This window comes from Hippichthys cyanospilos, chromosome 13, assembly GCF_059441005.1.
Source record: "Hippichthys cyanospilos isolate Australia breed blue-spotted pipefish chromosome 13, RoL_Hcya_1.0, whole genome shotgun sequence".
In the NCBI taxonomy this organism is placed as follows: Eukaryota; Metazoa; Chordata; class Actinopteri; order Syngnathiformes; family Syngnathidae; genus Hippichthys; species Hippichthys cyanospilos.
This window is the reverse complement of record NC_142381.1, coordinates 12,976,860-12,997,348: the sequence shown is the minus strand read 5'-3', so window position 1 is coordinate 12,997,348 and position 20,489 is coordinate 12,976,860. Positions and strand designations below refer to the sequence as shown.

At 41.1% G+C, this 20,489-nt stretch overlaps 1 protein-coding gene across 4 annotated transcripts in view; it reads left to right on the top strand.

Annotated features, from left to right (window-relative positions):
• Nucleotides 1-6,516: 6,516 nt before the first annotated feature.
• The window catches only part of pcdh19 (protocadherin 19), a 73,334-nt gene continuing 59,361 nt past the window's right edge, over nucleotides 6,517-20,489 (top strand). Inside the window, exons 1-2 of one of the 4 annotated variants that reach the window (XM_088432096.1) lie at nucleotides 6,517-9,458; nucleotides 13,371-13,485. In XM_088432096.1, the coding sequence (XP_088288222.1) occupies nucleotides 7,327-9,458; nucleotides 13,371-13,485 (2,247 nt within the window). In that variant the 5' untranslated portion in view covers nucleotides 6,517-7,326. Of the gene's footprint in view, nucleotides 9,459-13,352; nucleotides 13,699-20,489 lie in introns of all 4 variants that reach the window. The other 3 variants (XM_088432094.1, XM_088432095.1, XM_088432093.1) reach the window with 3 other exon arrangements.

The following is a 20,489-nucleotide window of genomic DNA, read 5'->3' as shown; positions in this document are numbered from 1 at the left end:
CACCGCTAGTGAGAATAGCACTCGAAGGAGCAAAGACCTCAGCCAACAACACCTAGGCCACATTTCTGTCCAACCTGTTGGATGGAATTAAATGCTGAATATAAATATATATTCATATATATATATATATATATATATATATATATATATATATATATATATATATATATATATATGTATATATATATATATATAGATAGATAGATAGATAGATAGATAGATAGATAGATAGATAGATAGATAGATAGATAGATAGATAGATAGATAGATAGATAGATAGATAGATAGATAGATAGATAGATAGATAGATGTAACAATTTTGGGACCATTTCAAACAAAATGCAGTGACAAAAATATGTTCATGTGCAAAGACCATCTTGACATTCGACTTCATTGCTTGTCTTGGTAAACCATCTTGTGGATATGCTTTTTGCGTAGTTAAAACCAAGAATTTAACTGTCTTTTACTAAAGAAAATATTAGCGCATGGGTTAAGTTGTTATCTTCCCAAAAAGCACTAGGGTGGACTTATATGATAAAACAACCTGGCAATATAAATAATCTATAATGGCTTGGTATTGGGTGTTCAAAATGTAGGTAGGAAGCAGTCAAGAATGAAACATGCCTAGCGTGCATGTTAAGAAGAAATCAAAACAGGAAATTATTGACCCATTATAGCTAAACTCACATTTATAAGTGACCTTAAGAACACAATAACATATGTAAAGCACATGTAACATGTCGTGTGAACTAAATTGTAGTTTTTTGTTGCACGCTAATTCAATTGAGATTGCTAACCGTTTAGCATTAGCATATTTTATTTATGTCTTAAAATTTCTGTTTATAGACGATAATAATGAGTGCTAATATCCTTTCAATTCAACTAACTTTCAACCTTAGAAGATTGGTAAACTAAAAAAAAACAAACAAACTTGAGCTCATTTTGATGGCGGGTAACTTTGGGCAAGAGGTGGCGTAGACCCGTGTGTATTCGATGTCTCTTGCCCAGTTGCCAAGTTTGACTGCCAGGCGGGCCACAGGGATGCTAACGCCAGCATCTGTCACACAGCTTCAGGGACAAGACCGCGGCCACGTGTGCCATTCCTCGGCAGGAGAGCAGAAGAAAAAAAAAATATATGCGATATGAGATAAAATTCCGTGTGTACTTTCCAGCTGCAACGGTTCAAGCATTCTGCCACAAGTGCTTCAAATGGCTTCAAACACCATGCAAACTTGTGAAATTCCCATGGACTTCAATAGCCTTATGCTGCCTGTTGCCTTCAAGTTAAAGAACAAACCTCGCAGTGCGCAAGGCACCATCCGGAATATGTGTCAGGAAATGCAATTAATTATTCAATTCCTGTTATGTCAGCCTGTGTTTTACTTATTCCCTGTCCACAGGTGGACAATAATGTGGATTTGGATTTTTAGCCACTTGCATTGTATGAATGCATTTATTAGTGGTTCAATAGCACTGCCCTATTACTGTTTTTTGTTTTATTGCCTACTTTATTATTTGCTCGATTATGGAATGTAGTCGGCTGGGGGAAGTGAACAGAATAAGAATTTCATTGTGTAAAACTCTTGAATCTTGTTATCGTCAAGGTGGGCGCGGCAGAAAAGAGTTAGCACATCCACCTCACAGTTCAGAGTTCAATTCCAGATCACTCTGGCCTTCCTGTGTGGAGTTTCCATGTTCACCCCATGCTCACGTGGGTTCTTTCCTGTTTTTTGGATTTTTTTGTTGGAGGAAGTCTGAATAGCAAGCGAAACCCACGCAAGAACACGCAAATCCCCCACAAGCCAGAACTGTGAAGCAGACGTGCTAACTACTCGTCCAGTGTGCTTGGAATAGAAATGATTAACATGAATAATACAGTATAGAAATTAATTAAAAGACGAGCAAATGCTTTCAAGGACGCTGACTGGAAATCAAACGGCGGCGCCGCAGTCAGTGTGACACCACTCTCTCTCTGCATAACATTTCAGGACCTCGACTGTGCTCCAATCAATAAAGGCCACAAAAGGCACGTCAACAGGAGGAAGTATACCGAGCTAGATTGTAGCTCATAAATGAAATATGCCACCGCTCTCTCTGCGAGGGGAGAAACGCATTGTGGCTAAATTATTGCGCTAGTTTATGTTTGAGTCTGCCGCTCCGGGCCACACTGCTGCCTTTTCTTTCTTTTTTTTTTCCAGGCTGCACCCTACTGCGGGGGTAAATATATCTGCAACATTTTGATCCACCTCATGCATTGGAGCAGCTCAAATTGGATAGAAACTTGCAGACCACAGCTTGGCCCCGAGGACAATAAACTCTCAGATATGTTGGTTAGCAACACTCAGCCTTTGACAGGAATGAAGAAACACCTAAGAAATATCTTCGTACCGCAAACTGGCAGAATATTTGAGTCAATGCAATGGATCACAAAAAAAATCTACATTCGTAAAGCTATTGACATCAATGATCCGGTTCAATTCGGATAACAGTCGATGAGTTAATTTTCAACCTTTTATAACTTGTGCTAAATAAATAAAACTGCCGTTTCATAGAACACTTGACTCACACCTGATTCAATGCCATTGACTGCTATATCTGTCAAGGATCCATTTTTACTAGGCTGGCAGGGAATGATTTAAAACGAGCTAAAGAAAAAGTAAAAATATTCTTTGTGTGTGTCCATTTTCCTTTTCATATAGTCCTGGGACTCATATCAGTAAACTATGGGACAGAGGCGGTATATACTATAAAGCGGTGGCTCTCAACCTTTTTTTAGTGATGTACCCTCTGTGAAATATTTTTTTTCAGTCAAGTACACTTTAACCAGTGCAAAGCTATTTGGGGTTAAAAAAAAAAGACTTAAAACATGCCCACAATTTATTAAATTTTAGAACCTTTCAAACTTCTTTTGTACTGACCCACAAGAAAATATTCAACATAAAGTGTCCTCTTTTCAATCATACAAAAATAAATAACTTTACTCATTTAAATAATTAAATATGATATATTTGTCCACAAAAATAGAATCAAACAAAAGTGTCAGACCTGTTCTCAAAAAGAAATTATCAATAAATATTTGTCCACAGAAAAATATGAAACATAATGTGCCCTCTCTGGGATTAAAGTAATTTCACAGGTAACAAGAGGTGGGAAGTTGGGTCAAACCATTCTAGTATGGGGGGGAATCTGACTTTAAAATAATGAAATGGAATAACCTACTGAAAATAAAATTTCTTTTATGAATTTATATTTTCCTAAATCATTCAATGACTCCAATCACTCTTATTAAAATTATTTCTGCATGTTTGTTTATTTGTTTGTTTTATTCAAAATCTGGAGTATCCCCTCGATTTCTTTCAAGTACTCCCAGGGGTACCCGTATCCCCATTTGAAAACCACTGCTCTGAAGTAATCATTCACCAATCAAAGGGTACATATTATATAACCATTCACAAACTTAAATGGCTGGCATCGGAAATATTGCATCTCAGAGATTCCTACTTTCCAGGAAACTTAAAAATTGTATTTTTTGAGATGTAAACATTACATTATTCAGAGCCCTTCTAGTGCAAGAGAAAGAAAACGAGAGGTAATCCTTTCTTTCAATTTACTGAAGTGTTCTCTCAACTTTCTATATTATACCCACAGTTTACAATTGTTCGCTTAATTTACAAATATGTACCATCAATGTACTAATCTTTTCCCTTCTTTTAGTAATATGTTCCCTCAATTTGCTAATCTCTTCCCACAGTTTACTAATTTTCTTAGCACTAATCTGTTCCCTAAATGTAGTAATCGGTCTCTACAATTTACCAATATGTTCCCTCTATTTACTAATCTGTTCCCTCAATTTAATAATATTTACCCTAAATTTACTAATCTGTTACCTCGCTTTGGTAATTAGTTCCTTCAGTTTACTAATCTGTACCCTAAATGTACAAATATGTTCCCTTATTGTACTCATCTGTGCCCTAGTTAGCGGAGTTGTTTAAATCGGTTACACAAGACCCCAGGGGCAAAATTAGCTGCCAAACGTTACGAAACAAACTAATTTTCTAATTTCCCTTTTCATTTTATAGCCTAAGTATTTTTTATCCAAATATTTCCTGTAAATATGACCTCACTAGAACTGCAAAATGGCCTATTTGGAGTGCACTTATGAAGCTCTTTACCTACATAAGTGCTTCTAAACCTTTTATCAATGATATACCCTCCCTGAAATATGTTTTTGTTGCCAAGTACCCTTTAACCAGTCCAAAAGACAAAGTGCTGTACCACCTGTGTCAAATGTCTCTACATTTGTAGTGGTATTGTATTTTCTTAGACAACACCAGAGAATAGAGTGTGTAAAATTATCTATTTGATAAGGTGACCCTGCACATCCATATACAGCTCAACAAAATACAAATTTACATTAGGCAATGTAATAACCATAATAGAATTTCGCAAAGAGTGGCTTTTTATTCCAATTAATTTGCTCTCTATTTGAAAATAAATATGTACTCTTACTGTCGGTGCAATAAAGAGCATCAAATTAGATTTGCTGACACCCGCAGAATCCCTGTTAAAATCTCACGTACCATCTGACTTGAATTCACGTACCGGAGGTACTTGTACCCCTATTTGAAAAGCGTTACATTATATGGTGCTTCATGCACTTATTTTTAATAATACCTCTGTGGAGTATTCCAGCTTTCACCCACATTCAAAAACGTACATATTTGGGGCACAAGACTCTAATAAAATTTCCTCATAAATTACAGGTGATTGTGAATGGTTATGTGACTTGATTATATAACTAGTAGTGAGTGTACATTGGACAGTCGCAAAATTCACCTGAGGCTATTTTAGAAGTCACAGTGCACATGTTGTGAAATTAATTAGCTGAAAACCACCGGGTCCGCGCCAAAGACGGCCATCTTAACCATGCTACCGTGTTGTACATGCAGACCCCCACTCCCAGGCCCCCCAAGAAAAACGAACGTTCCCAGCCGCCGCCTACGGTTGTTTAACTTGCTGACGTTAAGAATTTATGAGCTTCAAGATTCCTGCGGCGCTCTCCCCCCTCTTTTGTGCGAAGGCGACACATCTCGAAAAGTGTTATGGAGAAGCAAACAAATTGCTTTTGATACCTGCTTGTTTGTTGAGGTGGCGCAAGAAATGAGATAAATACTGTGTATATACACCTGTGTGTTTCTGGCAACAAGAGGATTTCAACAAACCTGGGCCAGGTATTCTTCTCATGCAGTGTATTGCAAACATCATTCACTATTACATCCTCTCTAAATATGCTTGTAAATCCATCGCACTGAGGGTAAAGTTAATGATCGCACATCTGTTTGCATTTTTTTTTAAAACGATACATTATTTCAAAGCCATCTTTTTTCCTTTTGTGGCCACCATTGATGAACAATGATTGGCTGTGGCTCAGTCCTCTATCACCTCCTGGACAGCACATTAATTTGTGCGCCAACTGTCCAAAGCCATTTCAATATAAAGAGCAAATTGATTGTGCCATTGTTATTCTCCTGGCTTGGAAGTCTGTCTTTTTGCTCTCTCTCTCTTGCCTCTACAGAGGGTGAAGTTGCAATGCATGCAGCTGCGGACACTAGGTGTCACCCTTGTGACTTTGAAGATGGTCTGTCTCGGTATAGTCAGTGTGCGCGCGTGTGGCCTGAAGTAGAACTCGACATTAACCTCAAAGTCAGACCGAAGACGCGACCGTGTTACTATCTAATCTACGTAAATCTTGCAATGTGTGGATGTTGTCATTTTTTACGTTTTAACATTAAGTACGCCTCAAAAGTGATGAAATCAATCGAGCGACCAGATCAATTTTTGTATTTTGACTCTACCAGCCTATTGAATAGTAGGAATCCAATGTTTTTGCTCCTAATGGGAGCCTTGGATTCAAACTAGTTGTTTTATGCTATGATAGATGATGCAGGAACAAGACGTTTGCAAGGACAACCTACACAAGATTTCAAATGCAATTTCCCCTATGTAACCAATGAACAAGAAATGGCTATTAAATGTTACACAATATTAAATGACTATTGAATATTGCAGTAAAACTTAGCATCATTTTCAAGGCAGTTGATTTTTGTGCCGACGTAACTAATCTTGTGTCAATAACTGCTTACTTTTTTTTGGGAGGGAGGGGGTCACATTTTTTTTTTTTTTTACCTTGAAGTGAACCCCTTCCAAGCAATGCCTGAGTATGCATGTTGTAATTGCAAGGAGGAGGTGCTTGTAAATATATATATATATATATATATATATATATATATATATATATATATATATATATATATATATATATATATATATATATATATATATATGTCCGTCGTGCATGTTTTTTTTTTTTTTTTTTTTGCCCCACCCACAAGCGACTCCAGCCCTGACAGTGTAACCCCTGATTGGCTGAGGAGGGGAGTGGAAGGGAGAGGGAGCGATGGGGGGGAGACTGCGGGTCCGCACGCACTGAGCGCTCGACTCTGGAGCTACAGCGCGTCTGCCAGTGTGCGTCAGTGGAGCGAGAGGAGCGCATGTTCGAGCCCGAGTTCTTTTATTTGGGATGATAGGAGCTGCTGGGTCCTCCAGTGTTCACTCGCTTCACATTTTAGGCGCTACGTTTGTGTGCGTTTTTCTTTCTTGTTAATTTGTGACGGATTTCTTTAATGACGTTGATATTCGGTGTTTTCACCTCCTCAAGTGCTTTGCAGGGGAAAGTGGCATCCGCAAGACTTAAGGAGGGGATGTAAGAGGGAAAGGATGTGCTGGAATTAAAACAGATCTTGGACTTTGCTGATGTGATGTGACATTCTTGGAGGAGGCGTTCAAAACCGGACTTGAGCTGTTGATATATTTTCAGTTATTTATGTATTTATTTTTTGTGTGCAAGGAATTCGAATTAGAGAATTTAAACACGAATCAAAGGAAGACTTTTGAGCATCGTCACCGGGGAGATTTTCAACATTTTTTTTAGGGGACTTGCCTCAGTGGATTTTTCGTTCATTTTGGATCAATGATGCACTGTGTTCCAGTGAGACAGTTTTGCTCGATGAGGACATGCACAGCAGCACTTGGATGAAGACGGTTAAATCACTGCAGCCTGCCCGGACACCGTGCGCGGCGCATAGCCCCGCCGTCACCCCACCGAGCTCGGCACTGCATGAAGGACTACTCCGATAGATGTCAAATGTGCATGCACGCAAAAACACTTGTCTCAACACTTTTTTGTATATGTGAGATGATTTCGGAGGTGCGTGAGTAACCAGCTTTTATTTTTAAGGTGAACTCAACAGGTCCGGGAAAAAAAAAATGGAATTAATACATTTAATTGTGCTGCTGCTCTTGTTTTGGCTCGGCGCCGAGGCTGTCATTAACCTCAAATATGGAATAAACGAGGAGATGAAGCCAGGCTCTGTGATTGGGAACGTGACAAAGGACGCGCTCAAACAAGGATTCCAAATTGCGCCGCAGCCGCCCTACTTGCGGGTCATCTCCAATTCGGAGCCGCGCTGGGTGGAACTCAGCCCGGCCGGGATTCTTACCACGCAAATGAAGATCGACCGGGACGTAGTGTGCCGCCAGAACCCCAAGTGCATTATTTCCCTGGAGGTGATGTCCAACTCGATGGAGATCTGCGTCATCAAAGTTGAAATTGAGGATTTGAACGACAACGCGCCCAGGTTTCCCACGAGCCACATTGACATCGAGATCTCGGAAAATGCGTCCCCCGGGACCAGGTTTCCCCTGGAGGGGGCGAGCGATCCAGACTCAGGCGTCTTCGGAGTGCAGTCTTACTCTATAACCCCAAATGAGCTTTTTGGACTGGAGATTAAAACGCGGGGAGACGGCTCCAAAATTGCAGAGCTTGTCGTGCAAAAATCATTAGACCGAGAGACTCAGTCCCACTACAATTATGAGATCAGCGCAGAGGATGGAGGAGACCCGCCAAAAATAGGCGCGGTTCAGTTAAACATCAAAGTCATTGATTCCAATGATAACAACCCTGTTTTTGACGAGCCTGTGTACACCGTTAATGTGATGGAGAACTCCCCGATCAACACTCTAGTCATAGATTTAAACGCAACGGATCCGGATGAGGGCACCAACGGGGAGGTGGTGTACTCCTTCAACAGTTACGTCACTGAGAAAACGAGGGAAGCGTTCAAAATTGATTCCCGGACAGGTATCATCACCGTCAACGGCGTTCTGGACTACGAGACGGCCCAGATATACGAGATTGACGTGCAGGCCAAAGATTTGGGTCCCAACTCCATCCCGGCACACTGCAAAGTCACGGTGAATGTGATGGACACCAACGACAACCCGCCTGTCATCAGCCTGCTCTCCCTCAACACAGAGATGGTGGAGGTGAGCGAGAACGCGCAGCGCGGGTACGTCATCGCCCTGGTGCGTGTCTCCGACAAAGATGCCGGGGCCAACGGAAAGGTGCAGTGCCGGCTGCAGGGCAACGTCCCCTTCCGGTTGCAGGAGTATGAGAGCTTCTCCACCATCCTGGTGGACGGTCGGCTGGACCGCGAGCAGAAGGACACGTATAACCTGACCATTCAGGCTGAGGACAGCGGCATCCCTCCACTGCGTGCCACAAAGTCGCTGGTGGTCAAAGTGGCGGATGAGAACGACAACCCGCCGCACTTCCTGAAGCCGCACTATCAGGAGATGGTGATGGAGAACAACCTGCCAGGGTCGTGCCTGCTGGCGGTCTCGGCAGAAGACCCCGACCTGGGCATGAACGGAACCGTGTCATACTCTATAGTCCCAGGTGAGATTAAGCACATGGACGTCAACACCTATGTGAGCATCAACCCATCTGGCCGTATTTACTCCATGAGATCCTTCGACCACGAGTACACAAGGACTTTTGACTTTAAAGTTCTGGCGCGAGACAACGGCAATCCGTCCCTGTCGAGCAACGCCACAGTGCGAATCGTGGTGCTGGACGTTAACGACAACACGCCAGTCATGACCAACCCGCCTCTGGTGAACGGCACCGCCGAGGTGTCAATCCCCAGGAACGCCGGCGCCGGCTACATGGTGACCCAGGTCAAGGCGGATGACTACGATGAAGGCGAGAACGGCCGGCTCACCTACACCATCTCCGAAGGCGACCGGGCCTTCTTTGAGATTGACCAAGTCAACGGAGAAGTCCACTCCACCCGCATGTTCAGTGAAAACGCAAAGTCTACCTACGAGATCACGGTAGTGGCCCGGGACCACGGCAAGCCCTCGCTGTCCGCCTCGGCCTACATCGTGGTATACCTGTCGCCGGACCTGAACGCCCAGGAATCCATCGGACCCGTCAACCTGTCCCTCATCTTCATCATCGCTCTGGGCTCCATCGCCGCCATCCTCTTTGTCACTATGATCTTTGTGGCGGTTAAGTGCAAGAGGGACAACAAGGAAATCCGGACCTACAACTGCAGGTACTGACCCACTTTTTGTGTATGTGCATCGCAATCCCCCGTTTAGCATTCCGGGCCGGGCTACAGTTCTTTCTTCTTTAGTTTAGTTTGAAGCTGCTTTTGAAATAGAATTAGTCCATCTGAGGCACATTGTTGCTTGTGATCGACTGATTTAATCCTTCCTTTGTGACCAATTGGCTCATAAGTATGAGTGTCATGTTCAATTTGTGGGCGTGTTGCCGGACAATTAACGCTTTGCTGGTTCGGTGACAATCGCAGACGTGTCTCATGTAACCGTGTCTGATTGTTCATCATTGTCCATAATCTAAGATCACGGAGTTTATCCGACTAGAGCCCAACTTTGAATTTGGCGTATGTCTCACGGGCAAAACTCATCACAAATAGTTTCAAACGTGGTCTGGATGAGCTCAAATAAAAAGCTCTCAAAGCGTAATATTAATAAATATCCTTGGAAGTGGCACATCATTAGTTTTTTTGCACACTGAACGCTCTGTTTTTGTTCATCAATCTGCAATCAGCCCTGGTGCCACATTAACATTATGCATTTACATATAGATTGGATTTGAGACTTCACCTGCAGCCATAATCATATTTTGCTTCAAATTTTATTGGAAGTCAAGTTTGGATGTTATTTTTTTCCCAAGCACTGGGTCGATCACCATTCTAGGATACTGCATCGCAAATTTTACTTGTTGCTATACATGGTCTGGTTTAATATACTCACTGGACACTACATTAGCTGCAAGATTATGAAGAAACATCAAAATGTCTGCCTATAGTAATACGACAATGCTCGGTTTTGATTGACAAAATCCACTAAATGTTTATTGTCAGGGCTGTCGAAGTTAAAGCGGGAATTAGTCAACATTTTATAAAGCATCAAACATTTGTTAACTCAGTTTTATTTACTTTGTGTAACAGCTGAATTCTGCTAACTTTGCAACAAAACTAAGAGGAGAGTCACAATCACAAACAAAGATGAACGTTTACATACATATACTCTAAAAAGTTGCTTGGAGAATAGTTTGTGTGAGAAGACTAGAAAAAAAAACAGATTCGGTGGTTTTGCTCAACAGTTGTAATTCACATGAAAAGAAATGTGTTAAAAGATCAAAGAAATCTATTAGAAGTCTTTGAAATGGAATTCTTTGTTGATTACACATCATTTCAGGGATTTTACTCAAGTACACAACTGTTAATGAAATACGCGATTAACCACGATTCATTTCGGAAAATTCTGCAACTAATTAGTTAAAAACGTATAAATTGACAGCACTACGAGATGATATGATCATACCTAATGTTGTGGCTGCTGAGTACAGCGCTCTTCCAAGCAGCTTTGAGTAGGGTAAAAATAGACAAAGTGTTTTAAATTGAAGTCTGATTTACTGTAGATGGATGCCACTCTGGCAGAGGCTTAATAGAAATCCTTTTGCAGGTTGAAATGATGACTTCTCTTGCTTAGGTACAAACCTTGCTCAAAGTAGCAATAATTACCAACTATGAATTCCAATACGCAAGACCTCCGCACTACCGCTATAATCAGCAGTGATGGGATGTGTGCCCTTCTTACTCAGTCATCACCACCTTGACTATGAGGAGCAGTTATCGCTAATTATTTGCTTGTTTTCAGTCAGCCTGCCTGACTCAGACACCCCCCCCCCCCCCCCCCCACACACACACACACACACACACACACACACACACACACACTATCCAATTTGCATTTGGAAGCAACATAGAGCGGAAGGCAGCATGCTAAATGATGAATGAAAACGAGGTGGAGAACGTTCTGCCTTTTGTTTGCGACTGGCCATTTTCTTTCTCTAAATCAAGGGGCCAGGGGAAAAAAAAGGGGAGGGGGGGTGAGAATGAGTGCGGTAGCTCTTTTCAAGATGCAATCTGAGAGAAAAATGAAAGCAAGGGAAAAACAATGCCGCTTCTTAGCCTGCGCGATTGTAGAACTGTTGGGAGGATTAGAGCTGCGTTTTAGTGAAGAAACGGGAGGCCAGTGGGGGCGACAATCACACAGATATTCCACGCGTGACTGGAGAAGACTCTCACTCGCATTTGAACAATATAAACCATATGCTCCACACAGTGATGACAAAAATGGCTTATAAATGAAAGAAAGACATTTCACAAATTATTTGCAGTAATTATGCTAAGTGACATGTGGACATAGCATCTGTTCTCCTGCAGAAATCCACAAGCTTGTGTGAAGAATTTTCCATTTCCTACTCCCGGAGAAGCCTTTGAGGAAACATAGCACAAGTGTGCTGCTCATTTGCTCTTATTTCAGTCAAAATTGTCTCTTAGAGCTTGTGCAAAACTCGGAGGGCGGCAAAATGAATTTGAATCTGCAGCCTCCCCATTTGATACCCATCTTCATATTGCTAGTATGCTTGCTTGATAGTCAAAAAAATGGTGGTTTCCCCTGCTTTGGTTATGATTGCATATACGGGTGGTGCTGGGCTGAACTGGTGTTGTTTTGTATCTGTGGTTTTTGGCATGTTTGCATACTGCCTGCCTGTTTGTGACATGTCCAATGTTGAGCATGCAAATCCAAGCATATTAAAAAAAAAAAAAAAAGTAGTTTGTTTACTTTCTCAGGGTGGGGTGCCCCTTAAAGGTCAGCGAGCGAAGATTGGAAAATTCTTTATTGAAAACCCCAGAACTCTTCTATAGAGAATAACTATAATTACAAAATGATTAGATAGTAGGTATGTAGCAGTTCCATTAATAACTACAATTCAGAATCTGTCCTCACATCTTCAACCTTGTGGATAGAGATTTCATGGCTGTTTTACAGAATGTTAACGCCCTCTGTGCGTGATGGTCTTCACCTTAAATTAAAAAACGGTACTTGCCAAAAAATACTCCGAAATTCTCTAAAAATATATCTGAAATTGGGAATTATCCCTATGTTGTAGCCTGTTTTCTAGTCATCATAGCGTCACTTCCGGTAGCCCCGGTAGTGGATTGAGTAAATATTTATGTGATGCCTCAAGCTTTGGTATGTTTGGAAAAACTCAGAATTCCAAATGGTCAAAATTTTCAGTCACCGGAAATGTGCGCTAGGAACTAACTATGTATGCAGTGCACGTGATGCATTCAAACACAAGCATATGTTTCTAACAGAAAAAAATGCCTATCAATGCATTAAACATTAATAACTGTAAATGTCTAAACATTGTGGTCTTCCCGTTATATACTGCATCAAAAAGAACAATGGGGGTGGAACAATTTGGATATTTTACTGAACAATAAATGGGCCATCATCGGACTTATTTTTATAATACCTAGTAAAAGAACAAAGCTTCTGTCTTCCATCCTTGTGGTTAGTATAGAATAAACATGCCTTTGTTATACTGTATATGATTAACATTTAGGAAAAAAAACAGGGGCACAAATTAATTATCCTCTTTAAACATTAGTTAAAACACTGAACAAGAATACTTAGCCAAGCCATAGTATGCTGTTTTGTGTAATTAACAGTCATTTATTGACCTTTTGTTTTTGTTTTCTTCAGGTTTTAAGCCAAGTGTCTCTCATTTGCATTTTTTTTTTTTTTGGTGCAACCCTGCTAAGAAAGAATAATTTCAGTAAAATCCAATATTTAATTTAAATTTATGGTTGGCAGCTTCTTAGAAGCGACATAAACTATGCTTTCCTAAATTTGAACGATGAAAGTATGAATTTAAACAGAGCCTATAAAATCTTTGCTCCCTGACCTTTGAATGGGCCACGCCAACCCTGGACATGGGCCATTTGCAGTTGTTTGGCGCCCAGAAAAGCGATCGTAATCCTCGCTGGCATGATGGTGGCAGCACGTCTTTGACTGTGTGCAAAAGGAAAGCCAAGACAGAGCACTGCTTTATTGAGTCTGTTCAGTTTCTTCTACTTGCGCAGGGTGGCCGAGTACTCCTACGGCAATCAGAAGAAGTCAAGCAAGAAGAAGAAGCTGAGCAAGAACGACATCCGCCTGGTGCCGCGGGATGTCGAGGAGACGGACAAAATGAACGTGGTGAGTTGCTCGTCACTCACCTCCTCGCTCAACTACTTCGACTACCACCAGCAGAGCCTGCCGCTGGGCTGCAGGCGCTCCGAGAGCACCTTCCTCAACGTGGAGAACCAGAACTCGCGCAATTCCGCGCCCAACCACGGCTATCAGCACTCGTTCACCGGGCAGGGTCACCAGCAGCCTGACCTCATCATCAACGGCATGCCACTGCCTGAGGTGAGAATCCGCCAACGGTAGCTCTGGACTACGTTCGGGCTACCTCGTAGGAGAGCAAACCCCGAAAGCAAAGCTTTGTCAGACTTCCTCCATCGCTCAAGAGTGTCTGAAAGATCCCTCCGATATCCGTCGAGGGTCTGATTTGGAATGGCAAGATGCTATTTGACATATCTCGAGTTGTGGTGATATTTAGCACTCCATCACAGCCAAGATGGTGCTGTCAGTGAAATGTCTGGCCGTCACTGATGGAAGGTTAAGCTATTTGAAATGGCATGTGTGACCGTACGTCATTGCATCTGAATGAAATGTTCGAGGCATTTCGAGAGATATTGAAGTTGACCCGAGCCTGAAAGCATTTCGCCGTCACGACCTGGAATGGATGAAAGGAATGATTTGCCCTTTTTCTTGTTTTTCGTGCAGGGGAAAAAAAAAGAGCACCTCTCTGAGAGATGATCTATCGATCCGGCTAATCGGCTCCATCACGTGTAATTTCAGGTGCTAGGGAAAAGAATAATCATTGCCTAAATTGCCTGCCCGCCGTCCATTTGGCAGAGCGGGCGTGCGGTGTGAGTGCATGGTTGCTCTGCGCAGCCAGCCATTGAATTATCCTGACATACCATGCACGGCTCCAACAGAGCAGAGAAGGTCTGACGAGAAAAACTATTTGAGCTGACAGCGTATGCAGACCAGCTGATCTTTATTTCATAGATTTTCCAATATATGAACTGCTTCATTGGATTTCTTGTGCAACACATCTCTCTGTCGTCATGACCCACTTCTCAACCCTGCGAGATTTGCGTGAGTGACTGCAAATATACGTCTTTGCTTTGTCTGGGGTGGAGGTTTGTTAGATGCTCACTCCTACAGGCGGTACCAGGTTCTGCGTCCACACGCCCTACCAGATGGCCGTAATTGATGGCTCCAGTCTTTGTTTGACATTCATGGAGAGGAAGGTGGGGTGTTGGGGGTCTTTGCAACAAGAAACACAAGATGGATATTGATGTTTTGAGCTGATGATCCAGAGATATTCCGGCACCAATGGATCCAGAGAGGTCAATGAGACCTACTTACAGGCATGCTGATTTACTGGGCCTGTCTGAGCTGGTTTTGATGCAGTACTTGAATAAGACAGGGAATATGAAATGATGCTTGGCAACGCTTGGAGGATCGACAGTGTGTGCTCCTGTAGCCACATTTCTACTGGATAGTTGAAAGGCTTTGCTCGGCCCCTACTTATTTTTGAAGCATTAGATATGATCTGGGTAAACCGGTTAGGTTTGTACATCATTCTGGTGGATAATTTTTAGGAACAGTCTTTTGCTCAGAATTTTCAATTTGTTTAGCAAATTAGATATGTGTCCTAAATGAGTGATACTTGACAACTGTGATGCATGGAACTTCACAGATGAGAGGAAACTACACAATTCTTGTTTTTTTATTGTCTTCTTTATTGCCATTTTATTGCTGGTGTACAGCAACATTTAACTGAATTGGTACGGACATTTTTTTTATGTAACCACAAATAATGCATCTTCCTTTTAGGATGACCCGATTCAGATCACTTGAATCGGCTCAGTCACATCTTTTTTAGCTGATCAGAGTCATAGGAAAGAAAAATGAGTGGTATGAAAGCAAAGTAATCCTGAGGTACACCAACATTGCTAAAAGACATTTTCTACACTTATAACTACACAGCATCTCAACAGAGCCGGAAAAAGCGGCAATTCACGAGGCCAGTGGGGGAACTGGTAGCTGTTACAGGAAGCTAACGTGAAGCTAAACTAGCGTGGCATAAAGGATCAATGTTCGTTTGACACAACTAGATTCATATGTCACCTGAAAAATGTATTTACCCCCCCAAAAAAAGATTTAAATGTTATCCTTGCTTGAAACCGCTGCTTCACCAGCCGTGTAAACTGTCTCATTTTGGTAGAGTTGTGTTCCTCTTCAGGAAAAACAACTTGGATGCACTTTTTTTCCCTCCATAATACATTGTCGAGGTATCAGTACTTGGCATTTCCCCAAATTAGGTGTTTTGGGTTTAGACTAGGGTGCAAAACAAAATGACTTCTCTTATCCTTTCTCTTGTCCTTTGTTTCACTATGCAAGTGACTGACAGAACCATAAAAATGAACTTCATAGCTACTTTTTGCCATTCATCGAACAGAACAATGGCTTTGATTTCAACAAAACAAGGCCGAAATCAAACTCAGACGAGATCATCTATTTTTCATATGTGTAATATGTGCCATGGCTAGATAAAGGTTGTGAAACGCTGCTATAGAACGGCTGTCATCTGGCAGCAACTCTAATTTTCACCCCCAAAAAACACATCAGCCTGGCTGGATATTCACACGCGCTCCTGAAGCATCCTTCCTCCGTGTCTTAATCATTCAATAAAAGCACATTTGCTAGCGGATTAGCCAAGCCTTGATTTGCCCGGCCTAATGAAAAAGTAAAGAGTTAGACAAATTAGGTTCGATTGATTCCGATAATCTTATATGCAAAGCTCCTAGCCGCCTTGATGGAGCCGTGCGAGGGCAAACAGAGACGGGAGAAAGGAGCGAAGACTGGTGAATGAGTGCCAGTGCCAGGTGTCTGGGCCAATGCCGTCTCGGAGCCACTCGATTGGCTTGATGGAGGCCGGGCCTGCTTAGCACGCAGCCTCCATCGCCGGCCACCTCTCCTAAAGTTGACAAGCATCCCTTTGAGCCAGCCGGCCCCCGTGTCTGGAGACGCCAGCGAGACCGCGATATAACCTCCACGCGCGTTTACCTCGACGGCACAGTTGCTGTTGTTTTCGCTGCTTCCCGCCGCGACATCTGCCGTTGACAGAAGTACCGCAGCGTGCGCAAATGTTGCGTTTAAATAAGAAATGCTGTAGGTATAATTACAGCGCCGTTTGTAACGCTGGCAAACAGCATTGAAATGGATCGGAACTGGCAAGGAGACATCTGAAAATGGGAACCACTTGAGTCGGACACTCCGTCATGATTTGAATAGCTGCTTTCTATCATTTTGATTCATTTGCTCTACGCAAAAGGGCGTATTGTTTTTGAGAACTACTTTCAATTTAACTGAGCAACATTTTTGGAAACTATCGTGGTAACGTTTCCTTTCTGTTTTTCATGAATTGGCAATATTTTGGTAATTCAGTAACTAACCTCATATGAATTTTGCCAACATTTTGTAACATTTTTCGTAGAAACGTTTGGTACTTTTTTTTTTTTTTTCAGGCTGACACCATTACGAGTATTCAACTCTTAAGTAGTCACAGATTACGATTCCAAGTACCGAGCACACACATTTTTCATACACCACTCCATAAAAAACAAAACAAAAAAAGAACATTTAACTTCGATTTGAGTCTTACATTCACCAATCAAGCATTTCTTTAAAATGTTGTGAAATTAATGGTCATGTTCTAGTTATTCATTTGTAAATTCTAGTTCGTGATCGTAAAAGAGTGACCGATTCTAATAATTGACTGCCTTTGCGAGTACATTGAAATAAGGCTTGGTATCGACCCGATACAAATACTTTTAGTAATTTAAATAACTGACCTCTAGTACATTATTTTTTAAACTATTGTTAAACTACCTGGATGCAATATTTGGCCACTCGGCAAAACTAATCATGAACATTTCTAAATAATGACAAGATAACAAAATCAAAAGCGCTTTCCAGTAGAAGTCGTTATTTCAATAATAAAGTGAAAACTATTTTTGAGCACTGCAATACTTTTTTTCAATATTTACTCCATGGCACATTCCTTTACCCAATCATGTCCTTTCGGTCAGTTTCCGCATGGCTATGAGTTCATTCTGGTTTTGCTAGTGGAAGATTGCAAGAATTTGTTTCAATACAGACTTGCGATCTATGCACTTCTCAATCGTTTGCTTACGTGAGTCATAGAGTATCATGCTCATGGTAAAGCAGCTGGTTACGAAGCGTTTCCTGCTTCAGACAAAAGGTTGCTGCATCACACACGTACACATCCTGTATCCAAACAACAGACCTGGCTGTGAAAACAGTGACAGGTCTCCCCAAAGGCCTCATACCTGCACTTGTGTATACTGTTTTCTCCCTGGTGAGAACGTGAAGCAGTATATATACAGAACAACCCCCGACATCCCCCCTTGTTCACTGTTTTGAAGCATGTAAGCTGTGCTATGTTTGTTCGAGCTGCCGATGTCAGATCCGAACGCTCAAAAGAACATGGAGCTGTCTTCCATGGCTTAATTATAGTTCATCACTTGCTCTGAGAGACAATTACACAGTAAAAGAATGGCCTTTGGCTACAATGCGTTTTTGAATATGTTAGAATGATTCTTACACCCGTGATTCCAGATAACGAGCACATACCAGGAAGATAAATTATTCTAACCGTATTGATTCATCTCAGCCAGGTGTTTTTTTTTTTTTTTTTTTTTTACGTCCCATTTTATACTGGTAATTAATGAGAGAGGGTGACAAATGAAGCAGAAAGTAGGACTTCTCTCGCTGACTGATAATCAATACAGGTCTCAGTCACTATGCACCATTTCATAAAAGTTGCAAACGTTGCAATTTCATTCTAGATACACATTGGTTTGAAACATGCAATCAGCTAAAACACCCTTGGATAACTCTACTGCTTTTGTTCACCCCAAAATAATACAATTAAAGTCCCCATTCATTCCCTATGATTTCCTCAAAACTTAGTTATCATACGTTCCAACGGTACATTCATCAATATTACACACTTACATTGCTTCCGTTTGAAATTTCAATCATTCAGCTTACTCAATTCAATTTTGAACTAGCCACTGAGCAAAAATGCAACATTTTCGCCATCATATTGGCCATAAAAAAACATCCCTATTTATTCCCAGCAGCACATTCAACAAATCATATTCGCATCATTCCCCATTACAAATTCTAAATGTTCAACTTATTGAATTCACCTTGGAATTTTTTTTCTGACTAGGGCTATATCAAATTTTAAAACAAAATGACTCTCCAATTGATTATTCCATCAAATAATCGAGCAGCTTTCCCTTCACCCCCCTTTTTTTAAATAAGGGCTGAACATGAATTGATTTTGGTTTATACATGTTTAATGTACAAAAAGTTGAAAGAGGGTATACCCATTATTTTATTGCCTATGCTAACTGGTTAGCAGGTGAGACTAGCATTTGCATGCTAGCATATATGGTCAACGAACTCTATCATTTACTTCACACATACATAATTTTAAATGCAGATACCATATGGAATACTGTCCTTAAAGTCACCTACAGAGGATACTTTGACCATGTGTAAACTTGAGAGTTGAAGGTCTGCCTGTTATTTTGGGAATTTCCATGAGCTTGTCTTTTATGAAAATCCATATGGCTGCTAAATTAGTACACATGGTGTTTTCCCCCTTCAAATTACTGCTGTGGTATGAGTTTTCCACTTAACAATCAAAACATTACTTTATTTTTGTCACTCTTTTTGTCATTGGAAAGTATCCCAAACTTATGAAATCTCCTGTTTCTTGGGAAAGTATTTTCCTTGTTGCCAATGCAAAGCTGAATATCTATGTAAGAAAGGTATGTGATGAAAAAGGTGGCAGGCACAAACATGGTTCTGGTGGCGCGTCCAAACGCATATGTTTAGGTGACCTATTTTTAGCCGGACCCGACTAGGTCGACTTTTTTCCCCCAGCCCTATTTCTGATGTGCCAAAATTTCAACAAAAATCCACAGTCATTCCCAATAACACATTTGAAAAAAACAAAAAAAACATTAATTATATTCAATATAATCTCATGGCATTCTCTTTTAATATAATTCCATATTCTTCAATAACATTCCACAGTTCAAAATCAGTCCACGTTACAATATTTTTTAAATGCAAATTTCTAGATGTATAAATATAAAGAAGTATATGTACTACCGCACAATTTTTGTGTTCTTCACTGGTTAGCTACAAAAGATAATGGGTTTACCTGCCTCAAACAAGGTTCTGAGGATCTCACAGAGATGCATGGCTAGCCAGACATATCGTGGTGAGTGAGAGGCAAATGTGTTGCTGTCATTCACATGATTGTAGGTGGCCTTCTACACTTGTGATGGATACACACCCACACACTCTAAATATCTCTTATGGATTGTCTCATTTACTTGAAACATGAGATGTGACATTATCATTCACATCTTATGGGCTGACTCAGGAAGAGGCATTGTCAATAATCGGACGTCATAGTGAGCCTGCATGAAGAGTTCCCATTTAATGCTCTTTAGTTGTAAGTTTGTGTTTAATATACGGTCGGCCGTAAAATGTTGCAGTTATCGCTGTGAGTCTTTTACAGTACTTCAGGGCCAGTGTTATTGAGAATACCGTATATAGTTAATCGCAGCAGTGACTCAAATTGTTTTGACCTTTTATTGTTGTATATTGAAATAAGGCCTATTTGCCCAGTATATCTAGCTTGGGTTTTAAAAGGGAAATGGCTTTGTTAGCTTGTTGATATGGTAGCAAAATTAACTTTTTCTCAGCCCATGAAAGCGACTGCAGAATTGTTTCGAAAAGTTCAAGCAAAGCATGAATGACAAATGTATGTGGAGCACTTAAAATCTCCTCCCATCAAGGGGATTTGCAAAACAAAGCATTTCATCTTACCCCCCAAAAAAGCTTCAGTCTTTCCTGATTGAGTGGCAGATGATCCCGATCATCCCGTTAATGATTTAAGTTGTTTGTAAGGCAGAGACTTTAGAGAGACTGCGCTATTTTTCAAGTGTCGGTGTTTATAAGGGCGAATAAAG